This window comes from Lynx rufus, unplaced genomic scaffold, assembly GCF_022079265.1.
Source record: "Lynx rufus isolate CCGP_SWC_20201006 ecotype Redwood Valley unplaced genomic scaffold, mLynRuf1.p SCAF_6, whole genome shotgun sequence".
NCBI lineage: Eukaryota > Metazoa > Chordata > Mammalia > Carnivora > Felidae > Lynx > Lynx rufus.
Window position 1 is genome coordinate 38,387,501 of NW_025814878.1, and position 23,171 is coordinate 38,410,671.

General features: G+C 36.4%; 1 protein-coding gene across 1 annotated transcript in view; it reads left to right on the top strand.

Annotated features, from left to right (window-relative positions):
* Positions 1–23,171, top strand: part of MAN1A1 (mannosidase alpha class 1A member 1) — a 170,134-nt gene that overhangs the window by 40,536 nt on the left and 106,427 nt on the right. Inside the window, exons 3-4 of the mRNA XM_047102417.1 lie at positions 1,645–1,760; positions 17,332–17,412. Of these exons, the coding sequence (XP_046958373.1) occupies positions 1,645–1,760; positions 17,332–17,412 (197 nt within the window). The remainder of the gene's footprint in view (positions 1–1,644; positions 1,761–17,331; positions 17,413–23,171) is intronic.

Consider the following 23,171-nt stretch of genomic DNA (forward strand, 5'->3'; position numbering starts at 1 on the left):
GAGCTACCATTGTCATTCTCCTCACACTTGATTCTTTTTTATCCTGCACAATTTTGCCTATAAGTAATAGGATGAAGGGGATAGAGTCTTATTCCAACACTTCTTAATTCCGCATAGAAAATGTGACTTTTTATACTTTAACTGAAGGTGTTAAATAGTATCAAATCATATAACAAACAACAGAATCAACTGATATTTATTATGCATTAAGCACCATTTGTGTGTCATCTCCCTTAACCTCATTATTATACACATTTTATAGATGAGAAAGATGCAGCTCAGAGCATAACTTGCCCGTGTGAGCCACGTACTAACAGGCTGAGCTGGGGCCAGAACCCAGGTGTGTCTAAGGTCAGAGTCTGTGGTCCTGTTTTCCATTTATTCAGGATCTTCCATGTATTTGGCTCTCCTTCCAGTACTGGTGTTAACACAATACAAGTCTTTGCAGAGTTCATGGCCTTGGGCAGAAGAGCTGTGTGTAAACAGTGAGTTGTCAGAGCATTAGAAGGGTCAGTAGATATTCGTCTGAAGTTCAGATATTCATATGAAGTTGATTCCAGGTGGGAAGAAGAGAATTGTAAGAACAGTTAGGGAGAGCTGGCAGAGTAGAAGAAAGACTGGTTGGTCCATCACAGTGATGCAGACCTGGAAGAGAGCCCAAACCTGGAGTAGTGACAGAAGTGCTTTCAGATGTTTTTATAAAGTAGTGTTTTCAGGACACAGTGACCAGTTAACATGGGTGTTGAGAGTTAGGAATTGAAGACAAATTTAGAAGCTTCATGAAGACTCAGAGGCCTTTGTTTTTTCATTGTTTCCTATAACTTTTTAAAATCTAATTCTGTTTTTGCTTTTATCCCTATAAAAGTTGCTTGTATAATTAATAACTCAGTTTTGTGTAAATTTGTCAAAATCTTTGTCAAAGAGATTATTTTGTTCTTTGTTAACATGTTGATGATTTTTTAAATTATTCTTAAGCATCGAAACATACTAAGTCTCTTAGTATGGAATGTGCATATGAAGAAGACAGGTCTTTTCCATTCTGAGGAAGTTTACAGGCTAAAAGAGATGCATACAAGTAATTATAATGGAAGGCAGAAAGTGATGAATGCAAGACCAATGTAAAGTCTTCATGTCAAGGGAGTTCGAAGGAAATGAATCATAAAGTCAAGATGTGGTGGGTGGGTGGAATGGGAGGTTAGGATCAGTCAGGCCTTCAAAGAGAGTGAATTCCATTTTAGAATAATGGCTTCTTAGAGCTATCATAATTTTAGATCTAACTATATTTAAAAATTTTGCACAGGTGCACTTTGATGTGATTACATTCAAATTAATATGTGTGTTGCTCCTTTGTTTCAGATCTATTTTTTGTTGCTGGAGAATTCAGTCACAAATGAAATGTCTAAGAGATTATTTTCTACAAGTTCAGAAGAAACTTTAAAGATTAGTGTATCAATTCATAGCCTGTGATTATTGTTAGTTTGGTTTTGATGCAGCTTTTACACTCTCTTTTACTGAAAGAAGTTTAGACTGTGTTCATTATTACTATTATTAATAAATTCTGTATTCTCCTTTTCCAAGGATGGTCAATTTGCTTGTATGTGTGTCAAATATTTTAATCAATAAATGTTTTTCTGATATTTTCAGGTAGTATTAAAGGAGCAACAATAGTAGATGCCCTGGATACACTTTTTATAATGGAAATGAAAGATGAATTTGAAGAGGCAAAATCATGGGTTGAAGAAAATCTAGATTTTAATGTGGTGAGTTAAACAAAAATTGCCAATTCAGTTTTTTAAATCTCAGTTTAACATGGACAAATTCTGTTGTGGGGCCAATTATTGTGCTATATACCATAGCAGAAACAAAGAATGCATGTTTAAATAGTACCATACTCGGGGCGCCTGGGTGGCGCAGTCGGTTAAGCGTCCGACTTCAGCCAGGTCACGATCTCGCAGTCCGGGAGTTCGAGCCCCGCGTCAGGCTCTGGGCTGATGGCTCAGAGCCTGGAGCCTGTTTCCGATTCTGTGTCTCCCTCTCTCTCTGCCCCTCCCCCGTTCATGCTCTGTCTCTCTCTGTCCCAAAAATAAATAAACGTTGAAAAAAAAAAATTTAAAAAAAAAAAAAAAAAAAAAAAATAGTACCATACTATATTCTTGCCCCCATTACTGTGGAAGTACATGTTTTTGTTTTTTAGCAAATTAGGAGTAAGGAAAAAGAAATTAAAATCTGTCAAGGCCAACATGTGCCAAGTGTTGGTGTTCAAGTCCCATAACCACCCTATGAGATGGCCATTATTTTCACACTTGTACAGGCTATAAATTGGAGCCTCAGAGGCTTATCCAGATCACACAGCTAGTTGTGTGTCAGAGCTGTGAGTCTAGCAGAAATCTGTGTGGCTCCATGCTCATGCTTTTGCACCGTGGGCCATGGCACATTGTTCTCATTTTATTAAATTAACTTTTGTTAATTGGAGTACAGGGTACCAGGTGGTGAGCTGCAGTCCAACAAAAGACCACAAGAGAAACTGCAGTAGAGAAGCTTATTACTCACGGGTCCTGAGGAGGTACGCAGCAGGCCTCCAGGGGCCACACAAGGAGGTCAGGCAGAGTACAGACAGGACCTGGGGCACATGCCTTTAGTAGGGTGGGTATAGTGCTTTGGAGTCAAATTGGTCAATTCGTACCGGAAAGAGCTACGTTTTGGTAAGGTCCACAGGAGTCTTTTCTAAGGTGTGCACAAGGGGAAGGCCCTGAGGGGCTAGGGAGACCATTGATCACAAGGGCGATTGGGGGAGTCAAGCCAGGAACTTGGATTTGCTTGTGACTGCATGGGCTTAAGGCCCCGCACAGGCTATGTGGCTGCCAAGGCTGCAATACCAAGGAGACCTCCACTAAACTCTCAATATGCATCCACTGCCACATAAATAAGGCTTCAAAATTTGTTAGTTCTATACCCTTGTCTGCATAAAATGTTGTCAATATGTATTTGAAGCCTTTAAAAATCTTTGCGCATGTACTATCATTCTTAACAAATACATCAAAATCTATTGTATACCAAGGAAAAGGTTCAGAATTAAGGAGAGCGGACACTTCAGAACTTCTTGATAATTTTGATTTGGGAGGGCAGCATCTTGTCAGAGCTCATCTAATTCCATAATCAGTGTTTTGCCTCATGATGAGATTGGCAAAAAACTTGTTTTAAAAAAAGCAGAAGAGGGGCGCCTGGGTGGCTCAGTCGGTTAAGCGTCCGACTTCAGCTCAGGTCATGATCTCGCGGTCCGTGAGTTCGAGCCCCGCGTCGGGCTCTGTGCTGACCGCTCAGAGCCTGGAGCCTGTTTCGGATTCTGTGTCTACCTCTCTCTCTGACCCTCTCCCATTCATACTCTGTCTCTCTGTGTCTCAAAAATAAGTAAACATTAAAAAAATTATTTTTAATTAAAAAAAAAAAGCGGAAGACTGTTGGCCCAGCTGTGTTCTAGTCATTCATTTATGTTTGCATTATTAGTATTTTTAATCAGAGATTGTTTCACAGAAAGCCTTATAAGCTTCTTGTCTATCTGGTAAGCATTCGATAGTATCTGTAAATCTCCATAACCAGGCACAAGCAACATGCTGTATGTTGAAACTGGACATGGAGTGTTTCCCTCTCAACACCTCCACTTTGTGGAGCTCTTGTTCTCTCACAGACCCAGTGAGGACAACAGTGTCAGAATATTAAAGATCGATAAAACTAAATCTTTTTCCTAACTCTTTGCATTAAAAACCTATATAAATTAAAAGTTTGAATATTTTGTTTCAAGGCTGCATGCTGAGCTTAAGATTCTCTCCCTCCATCTGTACTCTCTCTCTCTAAAATAAATATATATATATTTTTAAAGAATGAATATTTTGTTCCAGCCTTCTTATTAATTGCCTTGTATGCCCCATTTTGGAGATCACTGCCTTAAAGGACATTTAGATAAGTCTGTGTTTAATCTGCCTTATAATTGAATTTGGAATATAAAGGAGACATATTCCAACATAAAAGGACCTTGGAGATCAATGTGTTCGGCTCTTTCATTTTAAAAATGAGAAAACAGGGGCGCCTGGGTGGTGCAGTCGGTTAAGCGTCCGACTTCAGCCAGGTCACCATCTCGTGGTCGGTGAGTTCGAGCCCCGCGTCAGGCTCTGGGCTGATGGCTCAGAGCCTGGAGCCTGTTTCCGATTCTGTGTCTCCCTCTCTCTCTGCCCCTCCCCCGTTCATGCTCTGTCTCTCTCTGTCCCAAAAATAAATAAACGTTGAAAAAAAAATTTTTTTTTAAATAAAAATGAGAAAACAGGGGGCGCCTGGGTGGCTCAGTCAGTTAAGCGTCTGACTTTGACTCAGGTCATGATGTCACGGTTTGTGAGTTCCAGCCCTGCGTCGGGCTCTGTGCTGACAGCTCAGAGCCTGGAGCCTGCTTCAGATTCTGTGTCTCCTCCTCTCTCTGCCCCTGTCTCTCTATGTCTCTCAAAAAATAAATAAATGTAAAAAAAAAAAATTTTTTTTTAATGAGAAAACAGACCCAGGGAGCTGGTGATTTGCTCAAGGTTCTACAGCCATTTGATTGGAATGACTTGTGATAGCTCTAATATTATCAATAGAACTGAGAATGAAAAATCAAAGCAGTGAAAAAAATTGTTTCTTCTTGAGGGTTTGTTGTCTCTTACTAATATCTCTGTCCCATCTTGTTATTTATAAGTTAAATTAAAATACCTACCTTTAAATAGGGCTTGTCATCAGCTATCTATGGGAGAGAAAATGGTTAATGTATTCCCTCCCCCAACCCCTCTCAAGAAAGGTTGGGAGAATAGGAACTGGATTCCGTCAAAATCAAATGATTTTTTTTTTCCTCCTGTTATCCAGTGTTTTTTCTTTCTTGTTTCTTTAATTCAAGTATAATTAACATAATGTTATATTCGTTTTGGATATATAATATAGTGATTCAGTAATTCTATATATTTCTCAGTGCTCAACAAGATAAATATATCCCTAATTCCCTTTATCTATTTCACCTCCCCTTCCCCTTTGTTAAGAGGATATTTATATTTTTCAGTTTTAGAGGAACCTTTGTACTGTTTTCCACAGTGGCTGCACCAATTTGCATTCCCACTGACAGTGCTCAAAGGTTTTTTTTCTCCATATCCTCACCAACACCTGTTATTTCTTATGTATTGTGCCATTCTGACAGGTGTAAAGTGATATCTTGTGTGATTTTAATTTGCATTTCCTTGATGATTAGTGATGTTAAGCATCTTTTCATATATTTGTTGGCCAGTTGTATGTCTTTGGAAAAATGTCTATTCAGGTCTTCTGCCCGTATTTTAATTAGATTGGGGTTTTTTGGTCTAAAATTGTATAAGTTCTTTATATATTTTGGATATTAACCCCTTATCAGATATATCATTTGCAAACATCTTCTCCCATTCAGTAGGTTGCCTTTTTGTTTTGTTGATGGTTTGCTTTGCTGTATAAAAGCTTTTTATTTTGGTGTGGTCCTAATAGTTTAACTTTGCTTTTGTTTCCCCGTCTGAGGAGATATATCGAGAAAAATGTTTCTACAGCCAATGTCAAAGACATTACTGCCTATCCTTTCTTCTAGGAATTTTATGATTTCAGATCTCACATTTAGGTCTTTAATCCATTTTGAATTTATTTTTGTGTATGGTCCAGTTTCATTCTTTTGCATGTAGCTGTCCAGTTTGCCCGGCACCATTTGATGAAGAGACTATCTTTTCTCCATTGTATGTTCTTGACTAGTCATACATTAATTGACCAAATAAATGTGTATTTCTGGACTCTATTATGTTTTCTTGATCTCTGTGTCTGTTTTTGTGCCAGTAACATACTGTTTTGATTACTACAGCTTTGTAGTGTATCTTGAAATCTGGGGTTGTTGATACCACCAACTTTGTTCTTTTTCAAGATTGCTTTGGCTGTTTGGGGGCTTTTGTGGTTCCATACATATTTTAGGATTATTGTGCTAGTTCTGTGAAAAATGTTAATATTCTTATAGGGATTTCATTCAATCTGTATATTACTTTGATGGTATGGACATTTTAGCAATATTAGCTCTTCTAATCCATGAGCATGGAATATCCTTCCATTTATTTGTGACTTCTTCAATTTCTTTCATCAGGGTTTTAGTTCTTAGAGTACTCCTCTTTGGTGGTGTTTATTCCCAGATATTTTATTATTTTTGGTATAGTTGTAAATGGGATTGTTTTCTTAATTTCTCTTTCTGCTGCTTCATTGTTAGTGTATAGAGATATGGGGCACTTGGGTGGCTCAGTCGGTTGGATGTCCAGCTTCGGCTCAGGTCATGATCTCACGGTTTTTGAGTTTGAGCCCCAAGTCAGGCTCTGTGCTAACAGCTCAGAGCCTGGAGCCTGCTTTTCATTCTGTGTCTCATTCTCTCTCTGCCCCTCCCCACTTGTGCTCTGTCTCTCAAAAATAAATAAATGTAAAGAAAAGAAAATAAACGCAACATATTTCTGTAATTAATTTTGCAGTTTTACCATATTCATTTATCCAAGATCGAATGATTGAAGACAGGAAAGTAGATGTCAGTGATGCTAGACCTGAATAGTATCCAGGTCCCTTGTCTTTTAATTACAAAATTGCTCCCCAAAACTCCCCAAATCCTGCAACAATTCTTTGCTTTCATGACCAGCAGTAGTCTGAGAAACTGTGGAATCATTTATTTAAAAGAACGAAGCGTAAAGGCCTCTCAAGCTAACAGACAAGGTAACAGAAGGTGGTTGGCTGACCTCAGACCACTACCAGGTGACATGAATGTGTTCCGTGGGCGGTGGGGACCTGTGAGGAAGCAGAGGGAATCTAATAGGGGATATTAGGCTGTGGAGAAGAGCCAATTTTTGTGCTTCCTTACTTGCGGGATAAAGCAGTTGGACTGTTCTTGAGTGGTTGCTTAAATGCTGACCTTTAACGTTGTTTATTTAAAGCTATATTTTTGTTTTTTAACAAGATTTTATCCAAATAATTGACAGACTTGTGTAAAATACCATTTTAGAACTGTTATTGATAACCTTGGCCTATGTCTTTCAAAATATACTTTAAAGTCACAGCCACAGGTCTCAAATTTCTGTTTCTTATAATACTATTCCTAATGTGAGAGATCTTGAAACATATTTGTTATAGTTCTCTCTGGGTGTTGCCGTATTTTCCCTTAAAAAAGCATTTATCAGTAACATCCAAGTGATAGTACTTCTCATCTTAAAATTAGTAAATAAAATTCAGGAAAGCTGTATTGTTTTACTCTACTAATCATTGTTTTATAAAATTCTTCAGCTTCCAATTTTCTGGTTGGTTTTAATATGTCTTATATGAGAATTCATTTTATATTTGTTCAATTTACCCAGAGGCTCAGGTGATTATATCAATAATTACACAGCTTTCTTTTTGAAAATGCAAACTTTTTCCGTTTATCTGAAGGATGGAGACATTGGAGAAGCTTATTAAACAAAGAGAGAAAATTTGTTTTGTTTTTATGGATAACATGTAATATGATTCCAGCTTGGATAAATTATTGCTTGTTTTTAAATTAACTTTTTTTCCTGATAAAGTATTAATTATAATTGACGGTGTCAGGGTATTGCAGAAAAGTTAATGCATCCGAATTTATTGCAAGGGAAAAATCAGAATGAAACTGAAACAAACACTACTGTTGAGGGTTGGTTTATCCTGTGGTGCTCTTGAGCATCAAGAATAAATGTGTTTGTATGTGAAATATTCAATTTGCATCACTTACAGGTGTAAAGTAAATGTTTTTTTATTGGTTTATACTATCATTAACTAAAACTCATTTTCTTTTAATTAAGGCATAGCAAGTTGATTCCATTTGCATACTTGGTAGCACAGAGTTCAAGTGGCTCTAATAACGGGCTTAAAATAAATCACTGAGATAATATATAGGAGCAAGGGCTTCCCAGGTGGAGCTTTGTACAAGCATCTGTAGAGGAACACGGATCTGGGCAGACCTCTAAAGGTAGATTCCAATGCATGAGTTTTCTGGTTTTAATTCAAATTAATCCTAAAACCAAGAATCTGAAACACATCCTTGGTTACTCATTATTTATTTCATTCATATGTTATTTACTAAACACGTTTTAAGGTCAGTTACCCTCCTGGAGCTTATAGTCTAGCAGGAAAAATAGAGTACTTAGCTGGGGCCAAGTTCTCTTGAGGGAGGAAGAAAGGAAAGAGGAAACCACCATTTAAAGAGTACAGAGACATGCCAAGTATTATGCTAGGTGATTTTTTTCCATAGGTTATCTCATTTAGTGTTTGTGACAACCTTACAGGGTAAGTGGTATTGTCCCTGTTTTTATAGATGAAGAGGTGATTAACTAATTTCCAAATCACACAGCAAGTAAAAGCTGTGGGTGAACAAGATCTGCCTAACTCAGCGACCCTGTTTTTATTAGAGAGGAAGTGCAGAGAGTTGTGAAATACATATAGGCAGCCAGAGAATTTGAATCCTCCCAGGTTAGGCATGTAATCTTCATATCACAGCACACATTAAAGGGTATTGTTCCACAGGTATTCAATAAATTCTAATTAAATGAACGAGAAGTTGGGGCGCCTGGGTGGCGCAGTCGGTTAAGCGTCCGACTTCAGCCAGGTCACGATCTCGCGGTCTGTGAGTTCGAGCCCCGCATCAGGCTCTGGGCTGATGGCTCGGAGCCTGGAGCCTGTTTCCGATTCTGTGTCTCCCTCTCTCTCTCTGCCCCTCCCCTGTTCATGCTCTGTCTCTCTCTGTCCCAAAAATAAATAAACGTTGAAAAAAAAAATTTAAAAAAAATAAATGAATGAGAAGTTATCTTGTCCTCCTTCTCAACAGACTATGCTAGACTCAGAGAACAAGATGACAGGGCGCAAGGATAACTGTACTGTGTCATATTTTGAAATAGTTAGAGATGATCTGGACTTCAAGTGCAGTTGATCTACTTGTTTTTTATCTAGCCTACTTCCAGAAGAGATTTGCGGTGACTCCTGCTACTGGAAAGTCTTTAACATAAGAATAAATGATCAAGAGTTTCATATTTAGGCATTTCTAAGTTCAGTTCTGAGTGCTGCCTATTCTTTACTGTCACCTCAAAGAAGTATTGATTACCTAGATCCTTGCAGGAGAAATATTGAAAACTGTGTTCAGTATTAATATTATAGAATATGTAGAACTTTTCTCCAGATAATAATTTTTATATAAAACCTCAGTAAATGCCAAAGTTATATTAACTATTAAAAAGCATTTTTCTTCATTGAGGTAAAGTGGTATCTCTATGACAGGGGGAGCTTTGAGAATGACAAAGGATAGATGATTAGCCTATTCCAGACACTTACCTAGCAACACACTAAGATGGTGGTCTTTGGCAAGCACATGGGTTGTACTTTTTTTCTTTAATTTTTTTTATTGCCGTAAAATACACTGGTAACATAAACTGGTACCATCATAACCATTTTTAAGGGTACAATTCAGTAGTATTAACTACTATAATATTAATAGTATCATATTGCTGTGCAACCATCACCACCATCCATATCCAATTCTTTTAATCTTGCAAAACTGAAACTCAGTTCCCATTAAACACTAAGTTCCCAACCTTTATCCATCCAGCCCCTGACAACCACCATTCTACTTTCTGTCTGTATGATTATGACTACTCTAGCACCTCCTATAAAGGGGATTCATAAGGTATTTGTCATTTTGTGACTGCCTTATTTCACTTAGCATAATGTCTTCAAGGTTCATTCATATTAGAGCATATGTCAGAATTTCCTGCCTTTTTAAGGTTGAGTAATATTTTCATCAGATGTATATTCCACGTTTTGCTTATTTACTCAGCTGTCAGTGGCAGTTGGATTACTTCCATGTCTTAGCTATTGTGAATGTTTCTAGGAACACAGGTATCCAAATGTCTCTTTGAGATCCTACAATTGAGATACAGTTGTTTTTTGTATACACCCAGATGTGGGATTGCTGGATTGTATGGCAATTCTATTTACAATTTTTGGAGGAACCACCTTGCTGCTTTCCACAGTTGCTGCATTGTTTTACCTTCCCACCAATAGTGTGCAAGTGTTCCAGTTTCTCCACATTCTCCCCAACACTGTTATTTTCTGATTTTGTTTTTTACAGTAGCCATCAGTAGCAGATGTGAAGTGGTATCTCACTGTAGTCTTGATTTGCATGAATTGTACTTTTTATCATAACGAGTACTGTATGTTTAAGATAACAGGCGAACTTAATCTCTTCCCTTTTTTTTTAAGTTAAAGTACAATGTTGACATGCAATGTTATTTCAGTTTCAAGTGTACAATATACTGATTTCACAATTCTCTACATTATGCAATGCTTACGACATTAAGTGTGGTTGCCCTCTGTCACCATACAGTGTTACTACAATATTATTGACTGTATTCCCTATGCTGTACTTTAATTCCTGTGATTTATTTATTGCATAACTGGAAGTTTGCACTTCTTAATCCCCTCTGCCTGTTTCCCCCACCCCTTCGGCTCTGGCAACCAAAAGTTTGTTCTCTGTATTTATGAAGCTATTTCTGTTTTGTTTGTTCCTTTGTTTTGTCTTTTAGATTCCACATATAAATGACATCATATATGATATTTGTAAAGTTTTATGGTATTCATCTGACTTATTTCACTTAGGCTAATACCCTTTTGGTCCATCCATATTATTTCAAATGACTTATCCTTTTTCATGGCTGAGTAATATTTATGTGTGTGCGCATGGGCATGCATATATCTTTTTGAATTAGTGTTTTCATTTTCTTTCATTAAATACTCAAAAGTGGAATTACTGGATCATATGGTATTTTTTTTTAACTTTTTTAACGTTTATTCATTCTTGAGAGACAGAAAGAGACACAGTGTGAGTGGGTGAGGGGCAGAGAGAGGGAGGCAGAATCTGAAGCGGGCTCTGGGGTCTGAGTTGTCAGCACAGAGCCTGACGTGAGGCCCGAACCCACAAACCCCGAGATCATGGCCTGAGCCGAAGTCAGATGTTCAACCAACTGAGCCACTCAGGCGCTTCAGTATGGTATTTTATTTTTAATTTTTTGAGGAACCTCCATACTGTTTTCCACAGTGGCTGCACCAATTTTATTCCCACCAATAGTTTAATAATCCAGACTGTTCTTTTACCCTACTTTTCAAGAAAATAAGCTATAAGGTTCCCTGTTGGAAGGACGTAAATAAGTTAACCTCACAAAGCAATTTTTGGATCATCTCAAATACCTGAATGCGTACTTGACATAGGTCCAGAGTTCTATGCCATAGACCATGAAAGAAGTGACTTCTGCTTTAGTATTTGCCTTAGTCTATTTTAGAATAGCATTATGTCTCTATGGAGGCAAATAAGTTAATTATCTGTTGAATGGAGTTATTCAGTATTTTTATCTGAATGCAAATCAGTGCCTGCCAAGCGTGATGATTTAAGTTTTGGCTTTAAAAGGATACTGAGATGTTCTGTCAATAATTAGTGATAGATTGGACTACTAGTTGAGGGTCCTTCTGGGTCTGCATAGTAAAATCTATTCACATAGAGAAGATGGTCTACCTTTGTGGCCTAACGCTTTGTTCCTCTTAAGAGGCTTATCATGTTACTTAAACACGAAACTAAAAGCTGCTAGGACATATGTTACACTAAGTTACATTGTTTAATATTTCAATTTAATCTGTTAAAAGGAGTTTTATGCTTTTAATCCTCAAAATAATAATACAAAACACACTTTGAAATACTACTTATAATCCAAGGTGTCTGCTAAGCTTAAACATAGGCAAGGTGTATGGGCAGTTACCACTCTTTAATCAATGTCTTTGAAAAGTCTCATCTTGTTTCCAACGTACTTTTCAGTAAGGCAAAGCATAGTTATCATATATGTTAGGAGTGGAGCAGTTATTATTAAACATAGTTATGGGGCGCCTGGGTGGCGCAGTCGGTTAAGTGTCCGACTTCAGCCAGGTCACAATCTTGCGGTCCGTGAGTTCGAGCCCCGCGTCAGGCTCTGGGCTGATGGCTCGGAGCCTGGAGCCTGTTTCCGATTCTGTGTCTCCCTCTCTCTCTGCCCCTCCCCCGTTCATGCTCTGTCTCTCTCTGTCCCAAAAATAAATAAAAACGTTGAAAAAAAAAATTAAAAAAAAAACAAACATAGTTACTGCATTGGATTGTGGTAGGACAGTTATTAATGCTTGCTTTTCGCTTACAGTTCATTGAGTAGGAAGCTGGTGGGGAGTTTGGAGGAGTAGCTAGCAAAGAAGTAGTTTCTGATTTGAGGGCTCAGAGAATTACCCTTAAAAAAAGAAGCCTAAACATTTATCCACAGGATACAGTTGTGCTGTTTCGAAGAGACACATGCACCCCCATGTTTATAGCAGCACTATCAACAATAGCCAAAGTATGGAAAGAGCCCAAATGTCCATCAATGGATGAATGGATAAAGAAGATGTGGTATATATACAATGGAGTATTACTCAGCAATCAAAAAGAATGAAATCTTCCCATTTGCAACTACGTGGGTAGAACTGGAGGGTATTATGCTAAGTGAAATTAGAGAAAGACAAAAATCATATGACTTCACTCATATGAAGACTTTAAGAGACAAAACAGATGAACATAAGGGAAAGGAAACAAGTTATATAAAAACAGAGAGGGGACAAAACATAAGAGACTCATAAATATGGAGAACAAACTGAGAGTTGCTGGAGGGGTTGTGGGAGGGGGGATGGGCTAAATGGGCAAGGGGCATTATGGAATCTACTCTTGAAATCATGGTTTCACTATATGCTAACTAATTTGGAAGTAAATTTTAAAAAATAAAAAATTAAATTAAAAAAAAAGAAGCCTAAGAATTTGGACCAAATACTCAGAATATTATTAAAATATTTTTGAAAATTTTGAAAATAAAAGTCCTCTTCCCAAGAGGCCTTTTTCAATTAAATACAATTAATCAGATCTGTCATGCCATGTAGAATCATAAGAATTAAGAATTCCTTTAGTATAAGTTTGAGTCTATGTCTGTTCTTTAGGGAAAGGCTGTGCCTCTGTAGTTCCTCAATCAAAAGAAAACTGTGGCTAAATCTGTGCTATAAACTAAATTTGTTATTCTAATGGTGAAGCCCATTTCATTCACTGAGATTAATTAAAATCTATCATTTTACAGAAAATTTTGGTGAATAAATTGCTTATAAAAATATCAAATAAATCCCTAATAAAGTTTTCTTACTTGTTTAAAATTCTATCTTGCCTAGTGGGAGAAAGTTAATCCTTCAGACATTCATTCTGAAGCAAGGATTTTGAAGTGTTCACTTTTCGTCTTGCCCAGATAGAGTTAGGTTCTTTGTGCTCATAAATCAAATCTGTTGACTTGAAGGAAGTCAGTAGAAATATGGAGCATAGTATTAAGAATTAGGAGAGGGAGACATGCAAAATGGTATGTTGAATTAAACTCTTTTATCCATTTTAGCATTCTTTATCAGTTTATTTCATAATTCACATAAATGTATAGTGAACTAGATGACAGAAATGTTAAGGGATAAACTTACAGAAATTATAAGTCTAAGACAACCAGTATAAAAGATTAGTACTGTGGCCTAATTTTTCCATAATTTGTCATACTCACCTCTTGATTCTAGGTGTGACCTTACTTATACAATATATTTTACTTAATCTATATATGAATGTGGTTAAGTGTGCCCTTCAATTCAAAGACTGTTGGTAGAGGAAAGTCAAAATGAAGGAGGCATTTCTCCAAGCCACATTTTTTGATGGTTAGGCTTTCAGCTAAAAATTTCCACTTCCACTTGTTTATCAATTGTGATATTAACTAATAGGTGCATGCAATTTAGCCAGAAGACTGGATCAACTTCTCAACCTGGCAACCACATATGACAGTGCACTAGAAGCCATAGAATATTGGAGCATATCCCTGCGATGTAACCTTACTTAAAGATTTAAGGAAGGTAACTTTATTTTAAAACAAACACAGATCAAGGAGATTGCAAAATAAATAAATCACACAAGATTTTAGTGTTACGGGCTCTTTGTGACTCCCCTCCTTCACATACTATCTTCTCCCTGTCCTAATCCCTCTCTGTCATTAGAGCAAGTCACTGGAAAAGTTTTAGAACATCTTAAAAGATACTGCACGAATATTGGTGGGATGAATATATTCACTTTAATTTAATAATATTTTTTAATGGAAATCATAATCAGAAATTAATAAAGATAGCCTACAACCCTGATTGTAGAAATTCCCTTTTGAAAATCCTGATACCTTATATGAAGTATATCAAACCCAAAAGGAAGTTTGGTCAAAATACAGTATTTCAAAAGAGGATTTTTTAGACATTGAGAAAGAGGACTCCCATGAGGGTCAGAGAAGATGTGTCAGTTTGCATTCTAGAATTTAGAATATTAGGATTCTGGGGTTTCTGATATTCCAGTAACCCCTGAGGAAATAAACTAAGATAGGCCTTGGTTTATGTCGCCTGAGTTACTGTGCTGTGGGTAATGGCAGCCGTTCTCTGCTGAGTGCATCATGCCAGGCACCATACACAGTGCTTTACATTCAGACTCCTAGTGCCTTGTAAGGAATGCGTTGTCCCTTTTTACAAACAAGAAAACAGAGACTCAAAGAGAGTAAGTGACTTGCCTGGGATCTCACCCTCAGCCTTCAAGCCCAGGTCTTTCTGACTCTAAGGTAGTCTTTTTATGGTCTGTTGTTTCCAATATAGAAAACCAGTTTGCTATGGTGGGAGAATTTTTATTTTCTTCGTCCTTTTCATCTAAGGATCTGTAAAGTGAACAAAAGTATCTAAATCTCAGTCTTTTGGCCTAATCACATAATACAGCCCAGAATGTTGAAAGATCTCTCAAATTAAGGTTTATAAATAATTTAGATTTAACTTTGATAAAAAGAAGTAGAAAAAATAATGTTGGGAGTTCTAATGTCATTCCAGTTTTCAAAAGGGGGAAAATATGATGATTCTTGAGTAGTCGTAATGGTGATGTGACATTCCTGAACAAGGCTTTTAAAGACAAGGACACAGCAGTCACTGGAAAGCTGCATGGGTTCACTAACAAGCCAGATTTGCTTCTTGGACAGGCTCACTAGACTGTTAGATCCATGAAATTCAAAAGGCAAAGCAACTGACTTTGAGCATGGTGTTTTGCAAGGTCATTTCTCAATATTTTATAGAGCAAGATCAACAGAATTTAGGTTCTAGAATACATTGCTGGATCAATATCTGGTTGAACAGCTGTACCCAATAGGTGATTGATGTCTAGCTGAAGATATATTCTGATGATATTTGACATGGCTCAGTCTTCTACCTTGCAGTAATTTTTATCAGATGTCTATATCAAAGTCCTCATAACCAAAATTTTCATAGGAGGAAGAGAATGCATATCTAATAAACCCATAGCCAGAATAAGAATATAAAAATCACTTTCACAGATTTTAGTAGGTAGAAATGCAGAGGACTGCTCTCAGACTTAAAAACTGAAAAACACAAGTAAAATACAAGAGTTTAAATTCCTTCAATTTTACTATAAGACACTGTTACCTTTAGACGTAAGAAATATAGCGTGTGAACCAAAGTAAATTAGTGAACTCCCTTCCTTTTTCCTTATCAGTGATTTTGTGGAATAAAGAAGCTTTTACCAATATGCCTACAATGCTCATTCTGAATGATGCACCTCAATGATAAATTGCACCTCTATAGAGTCAAATCATATCAGGTGCATGTTGCAGATTATGAAATACTGTTAAATGAGCCCACTAAAGAGTCTTATGATGCTTTTGCCTACCTCTGGCCCACTAATTCTCATAAGTTGTTTTCATCCTTTACAGGAAATTTTTTGAAAAATTTTTAACCATAAGTAGTTGGCTAGCTTTCATTGTTAGATCCTTATAACTTTTTAGCAAGAGCATGGGGCAATTAAATGAAAATCTATGTGTATTTGTCTTTTCTGGAATTGTTTCCTCCCACTAAAGTGTAGATTCCATGAGTCTGAGGACCTTGTCAGTCTTCATTACCTTGACCCTAGGGCTTATGACAGTGCCTGGCACATAGTAGTTGCTTGATAAATATTTGTTAAAAGAAATAATGTCTTGGATGATTTTAACTAAGCTCATCTGCAAGACATTTGACTCCATATAATATAGTTTGCTGTTAGCCCCTATGATTATCAGTGAATGGTTGGACCTTATGTAAAAGGGAACAACTACTGAGTAGGCCAATGAACATGAAGGGAAGCTAACCAAAGATTAAAGAGGATCTTACCCCTATTGTAGGTTAGCTGTGTGAAATTTTCTAGTAACAGCATGTAGGACAGGTCTATTTAGTAGTCAAGTCTTGTAAAATAATACAAGTATTGGTGATAATTACTAATTATATGCCACAACGGTATGACCATTAATAAAGGGACTTGGTGCATTATCATGGAGGTGATAATAGGAGTCAGGACAGCGTAGAGCCATGGGCCAGGAATCGGAGTACTCCAGCCAAATTCTGATTCAACCACTTATTTGTTGTCCGACCTTAAAAATGTCACAATAACCACTCTACATCTCAGTGTCTCCATTTGTAAAATAGACATAAGACTAGTAATTCTTTCACAGGGCTGGTGTGAGTATTAAAGGATATAGTTCAGGTAAAGAGACTAGCACGGGATCTGGCACACTGTGGATAATAAAAGCAGGCTCCTTTATGCAGATAAAATTTCTTCCCAGGAAGATGTCCATCCTAGGCCCCAGGCAGGAATTTGGGAACAAGCACTGGGAACCCAGGTCCCCCCAACTTCAAATTCTATTTGCATTCTAGCTCTGCTACTTTAACATGGTGGGAGAAGAACGCTAGAATAATGTTCAACCACCAGCCAAAGTACAGAGTCTGAATGGCCTTTCAGGAAGAAAAAGCAGGCAGATGAATAAGATAAAGGGGAACACAACAGAACAGAAAAATAAAATGTCCTGGCCCCGCGGCATCTGCACAAATAGAGAATACCATCTAAGTACCGTATCTGTTGTTGAGCAGAGGGCGCATAACTTAATTTTAGAAATATTTTATAATTGTTAAGAGTCAAAATTATTTTTGTTTACATATATTTTGACATTGTTAAAAGAGAGGAACATTTTCTCTTGTATATAAATTGCTCTGGGCAAACATAAGATGGAGTAAAATTTAAATATTTGGCACATTTTATCATGATGGCATTTTTCTCAATTGTGTGCTATCACTTATGTATGAACCTTCTTTATTCTATTTCCACAGAATGCTGAAGTTTCTGTTTTTGAAGTAAATATACGCTTCGTTGGTGGACTACTCTCAGCCTACTATCTGTCTGGAGAAGAGGTAAGATGAAACAATAAAATTACATTTTTTGGAGTAAAATGTGCTTTCTATGGTACCTATTTTCATATTTTGATGGGCCTCAAGCATACAATGAATTGTCATATAATATATACTAATTAGACCAGCACACTGGGAGATTTGGGCACAAGTTATAAGGAAATGTTAAGCAATGCCTTTAAAAAAGCCTGCCTCCATTCCGTTAGGTGTGGTGTGGTTACAACCATAAATCACATATGCCTGTTGACCAATTAAAGAGGCTTAGTGCAATGGCAGGCCTGTGAATGATTGTTTTTTCCTTAAAAATTATTTTAATGTTAGCATAATGTTAGCTTAATAAAAACCTTTTTTAAGGTAGAGACATTTTGACAGGTAAGATATAAAAATTACAGTGTTTAAGAAATTGAGAGGGTGAGTGAGATACTCAGCCTTGCAGTGAGAAGCCCTGTAGGCCAGTGTGTCCCTGTGTAAAGTGCTTTGGAGCTCTTCCTAGAGCAAAGCTCAATTAATTATCTGTTCCGAGGAAAGCAGGAATTTTTCATTTAGCTGCCTTTTATTGACAGATTAAGAAAGGATTTTTGTATCATGCTTGTATAGAGTATGAATGCTATTTTCTTGAAAGGTTTTGGACAACTTTATGAATATCTTAAGTTTCCACTAAGTTGTTGGAGCGGACTTCGTCTTTAATGTTGACAGTATTAAAAGCTGACGTCAAGGCAAAACAGTCAGATATTTCAATTTCATGTCAGTCAGATTTGTGTGAGCCTCAGCATTCTGGCTAGAGTGGATCTTACCTAGTGTAGTATTTCATGTATTTCTATGCTCCTTCAAACAGATTTAAGCAGAGCAATAAATGTTTAATGAGAAAAGCTGCTTGACTTTGTTCCTGTCTCTCGGGTACTTTCCTAGCCATAACAAAGCAGCCTGCGCAATCTTAACGTTCTCTCCGTCTTTAGATTTTATTCTATCGTAGATATTTTTAAAGTATATAAATGGCTTCTATATTCCCCTATATCTGTCCTGTTGAAGTGTTAAATTCTTTTCTTCGTTATACATTCTGTCGCCTTCTCAGCCAGGGTAAAGAGACTTTCTGGCACATCATGCCTCTTCTTCCTTTTTTCCAGTCCCACATAACTTCATGTGTTCAGTTTAGTTTAAGATGTTCTAAGCATTAAGCCAGAGAATCCATATTTTTAAAAAGACATACTGAAAATTAATGTTATTTTAGTTAGCAAGTATCTGCTTTTAGAATATTTGTCTTTGAGTGTCTAGTGCCTGGTATTCTCATTGTTTTTGACATGACATACTTACACTGAACTTGGTTTTAACTTTGTTCATCATTTATGTGGAGGTGAGACAATTTGGAGGAAGTAAGAATGGCATGCTAGCATATATCTGGGCTCAAATAGGATAATTGAGCATATAAAGAGAGACAAGTAACATTTCTTTTAAATTTGCATCATATTTAATTGGGATATTTTTTTCACCTGTAACAGTGACTTAAGTTTATATACATATATATTTCATATGTGTGTGTGCTTATTATAGACGTATATTTATGTACTTTATATAACTATAATACCCACAGATATTTTTCCTATAGATAAAATCATTTGCCTCAGATCTTGTAAAGGTACTTTTTTATTCCATACTTAGATAACTTTAGTAAACTAAAGACTACAAAGAACACCTCCATTGAAAATAATTCTTTTACTGTATTTGTTTTATGCTTATCCCCATGCAAAACATTGTTTTCATTACATCTAGATTGTCTACATTTTAATTTTATAAAAATTACTTAAGGTATTTTCTTTCCTACATACATTTCTGTTTCTATAGAATATACTTTTAGTACATAAGGATTCATCTTCTCAGCATAGTTTTTGCATAACCAGTCTCTAAATGTTGGATAGTTGGGTTTTTTCTAGTATTCCTGTATTTTGGATAATGTAGCTAATAAATATTTATTCTCTAAAGTGGGATTTCTTGGTGAGAAGTGATAAATACTAGACTTTTGTAAAACCATCTCCTCTTTTTTTCCTCTCAGTTACCTCATCACTGACAATTTCATTTGACCAATGCACTCGGGGAGTTGTCCATCAGGAATGTGGTCAAGAAAAATTATTTTACCCCAAACACTCAGGGAATAGGCTATCAGGAATGTGGTCAAGAAAAATTACTTTACTTCAAATCTGTGCTTAAGCTATTTGTCTCCATATCAAAACAAAAAAAAAAATAATTGAACATTCATTAATAGAAAGAACATCAATATGGCCAAATTATGAATTAGTTAGTTTCAGATTGTTGATAATGCTCTATACTGTATTTTTTATGTAAACTAAGGTATTTACTTATCTTGTCTAGGAAAATTCATCTTCCTAAATCATCTCATAGAGGGATTCTAAGTCACAATAATTTAACATTCCCATTTCATTGCTGAGGCTCAGCAGTATTTTGAGAACATCTTATAAATCACCATCAGAAGTATATAGCTCCACATTGATATAAACAGAAGATTCTTAAACTTATATTGCAAAAACAGAAGAGGAAGTACCAATTGTTTGTGTTACATGCTTCAGGAAAATTACAATAAGAAACACTAAATAGTAATCAAGAATGCCAATGGAATTCTAAACCCTACCAAAATTACAACGGGAATATGACATACCTGTTGATAAATAGTTGGATTGTAGGGACATATTCAAAACTTTTAAAACACCCCAGCTCATTTAAAATATTTTGTAGTGCCATTAAAAACAGTCAAGCCATGGGGCACCTGGGTGGCTCAATCGGTTAAGTGGCTGACTTCAGCTCAGCTCGTGATCTCATGGTTCGTGGGTTCCAGGCCATGTTGGGCTCTGTGCTGACAGCACAGGCCTGGAGCCTGCTTCAGATTCTGTGTCTCCCTCTCTCTCTGCCCCTCACCCACTTGCTCTCTCTCTCTGTCTCTGTCTCTCTCTTTCTCAAAAATAAACAAATATTGAAAAACTTAAAAAAAAAAAAAAACAGTCAAGCCACAAGGTTTTCAGTCTATATACGAAATGCAAATAATCACAAGAATTACAAACAGGCTAGAGATAAGATGAATAGTAAATAGGAATGAGTAGTATTAAATATAAATAACATAGATAGTATTGCTCCATTATAAGCTCAAGGGAAACTAAAATCCTCATTGGAGATAGTAAATAGCAGTATCTAGAATATCATTACCCAAAATGTGTTCTACAGAGCACTAGTTTCTTTTTTAGACATGTCAGGATAAGTTTGTATCTGTATACATACTAAAAATAAGTTCAGAAAAAGCTACATCTTATATTCTGTCTTAGAAATTCACAATGTACAGAAAAAGAAACTAATTGAATTTTATTTATCCCTGTGTTTTCCATACTTAACTATAACCTCTCTCCTTTTTTCCTAGTGTAACATTTGCTGAGTTACAAATAATGTTTCCCAGAACAAATTTTAGGAAACCTCACTGTAGAGTAAGAGTAACCTAAGCAAAAATGATATTGAAAGTTGGAAAATGCAAAAAAAAGATATTACAAGAGAAGATGATACATGTGGGAAGTAGCATGCATAAATGTATCACATATTATTTGTTTTACAGGAGCAACCAATGGCTTTCTTGAGCAGAAAGAGAATTTAACAGGATATAGTAATGCCACAGACTCATAGTGAGGGCTGAAAACAAGTTGGAAGTAAGTCTCAAGTTGCCACAGAGAATCTCTGTGGCTGGATAATCACTCTGGGACATCTTAGAATTAATAAACATGCCCTATTTTTTCTACCTTTGTTAAGACACAAAGGCCCAGGAGAATGACATCACTTGGCATGTGGCCCCTTAGGGATCTTGGGGAATGAAAGAGAGGATATGACAGAAAAAAATCTTCCATAGGGTTTGAATTCAGTGTCCCTTGAAGACTGAGTAAAGATCATTCCTGAAGAGGAAACTGAGGCCCTATTCAAAGAGTGGAAAGAGTAGATATTTTGAAGCCCCCCCCCCCGCAAAAAAAAAAAAAAAAAGACACAACATCACTATGATGAGTAAAGGTGTCACAGGAAATAGACAAACCACATAGAAACTGATAAATTTAATGATATGCTTGAAAAAACTTTTCCTGATTTGTAAAACTATTCTGTAAATTAAGAGAGAACATTTAGAACTACCAAGATCAGAGGAAACATTTGACTAGTATGTTTTATGTATGTGAACTAGAAAAACAAAAAAACAACTCCTGGGTGCTAAAACCATTGAAGAACTAGCTGTCAATGAATAAAGGTCACAAAGACATCTGATCTAACACAGGGGAAACACACATAATGGATCCTTATATTAAATCAGTTTACTCCGCCAAGATACCCTTCATTTCAAAGGTGGCAAAAGTATTGTTACCCAAATTCACCAAAAGAAATCAACTGCTCCATACACCACTACAGAAGATTGCTGAAGGACTTCCTGAAAAGAGAAGTAGCTAATGCCACTAAGTTTAGGAATGTCAAGGGGAAAAACATATAGGAAACTGATAGGATTATGGAGTGGAGAAGAGAGAAATAAGATTGAGATTATGAGTTTAGTGGTAGAAAGATTCACTCTTTTCTCATAATAGGATTCAGACATTTGGGGTACTAGGGTTCTAGCCATTAATTTTGTAGAGTTTGATTAGTGACTAATAATTATAAAAATGTTTAGAAATCCCTTGGAAACTGAGGATGCATTGATGGGGTTCCCTTTCAAACTCAATATCTGCCACCATCTACGAGAATAAAGTCGTCTTCCAGACCATTCACCCGTCTCCTGCCTTATTCTGCAAAAAAATTAAAGTGACTTACAGTAAATGTGCATAATACACACAGAGCTGTTGAAAACAGAGAATGAAGTCAGAATATTTTTTAATTAATGTTTTTATTTCCATTCCAGTTAGTTAACATACAATGTTATATTAGTTTCAGGTGTACAATGTAGTAATTCAACACTTCCATACATCACCCAGTGCTCATCATGATAAGTGCTGTTCTTAATTCCTATCATCTATTTCACCCATCCCCCACCCCTCCCCTCTGCTAACTATCACATTGTTCTCTATAATTAAGAGTTCTTTTTTGTATCTCTCTCTCTCTTACCGCTTTTTTATAAACACTAAAAATTGGATAATGTAAAATAACCCACATGTCACCTTATACATACTAAATTTTCCAGAAAATGTAGAACTATCTGGTATAAACAGGAAAAAAAATCCAGCAGAAATACATTAATACCCATCTCCCCAAGTCCTGCCTAAATTGTAAAAATTGGGTTTAGATTTATATCCTCCTCTCTGGATAGTAATTTAATTATGGTCTCTAATAAAGTTGATTTGAATCCAGAAAGCAGAAATATCAATAGAGGGCATAATTGCAAAAACACACACACAAAAAGGATTGGAAAAAAGTCATAAAACTATAAGATCAAAATATATTAAGCCTATGCAATTAATAAATAACAGATGTGAGCAGTACAGTTTAAAAGGAGGCCTGAAATAATGGCATAATGAAATAGAAAAATTAAGTAATTGACTTCTTGAAGAATATTTATTATATGTTACAGACCATAAAATTTTTTTAGTAAGATATATGTGTAATGCCACAGTCAAACTGTAACGCTGGGGGGCACCTGGGTGACTCAGTCGGTTAAGTGTCCAACTTCAGCTCAGGTCATGCTGTCATGATTTGAGAGTTCAAGTCCCACGTGGGTCTCCCTGCTGACATCACAGAGCCTGCTTTGG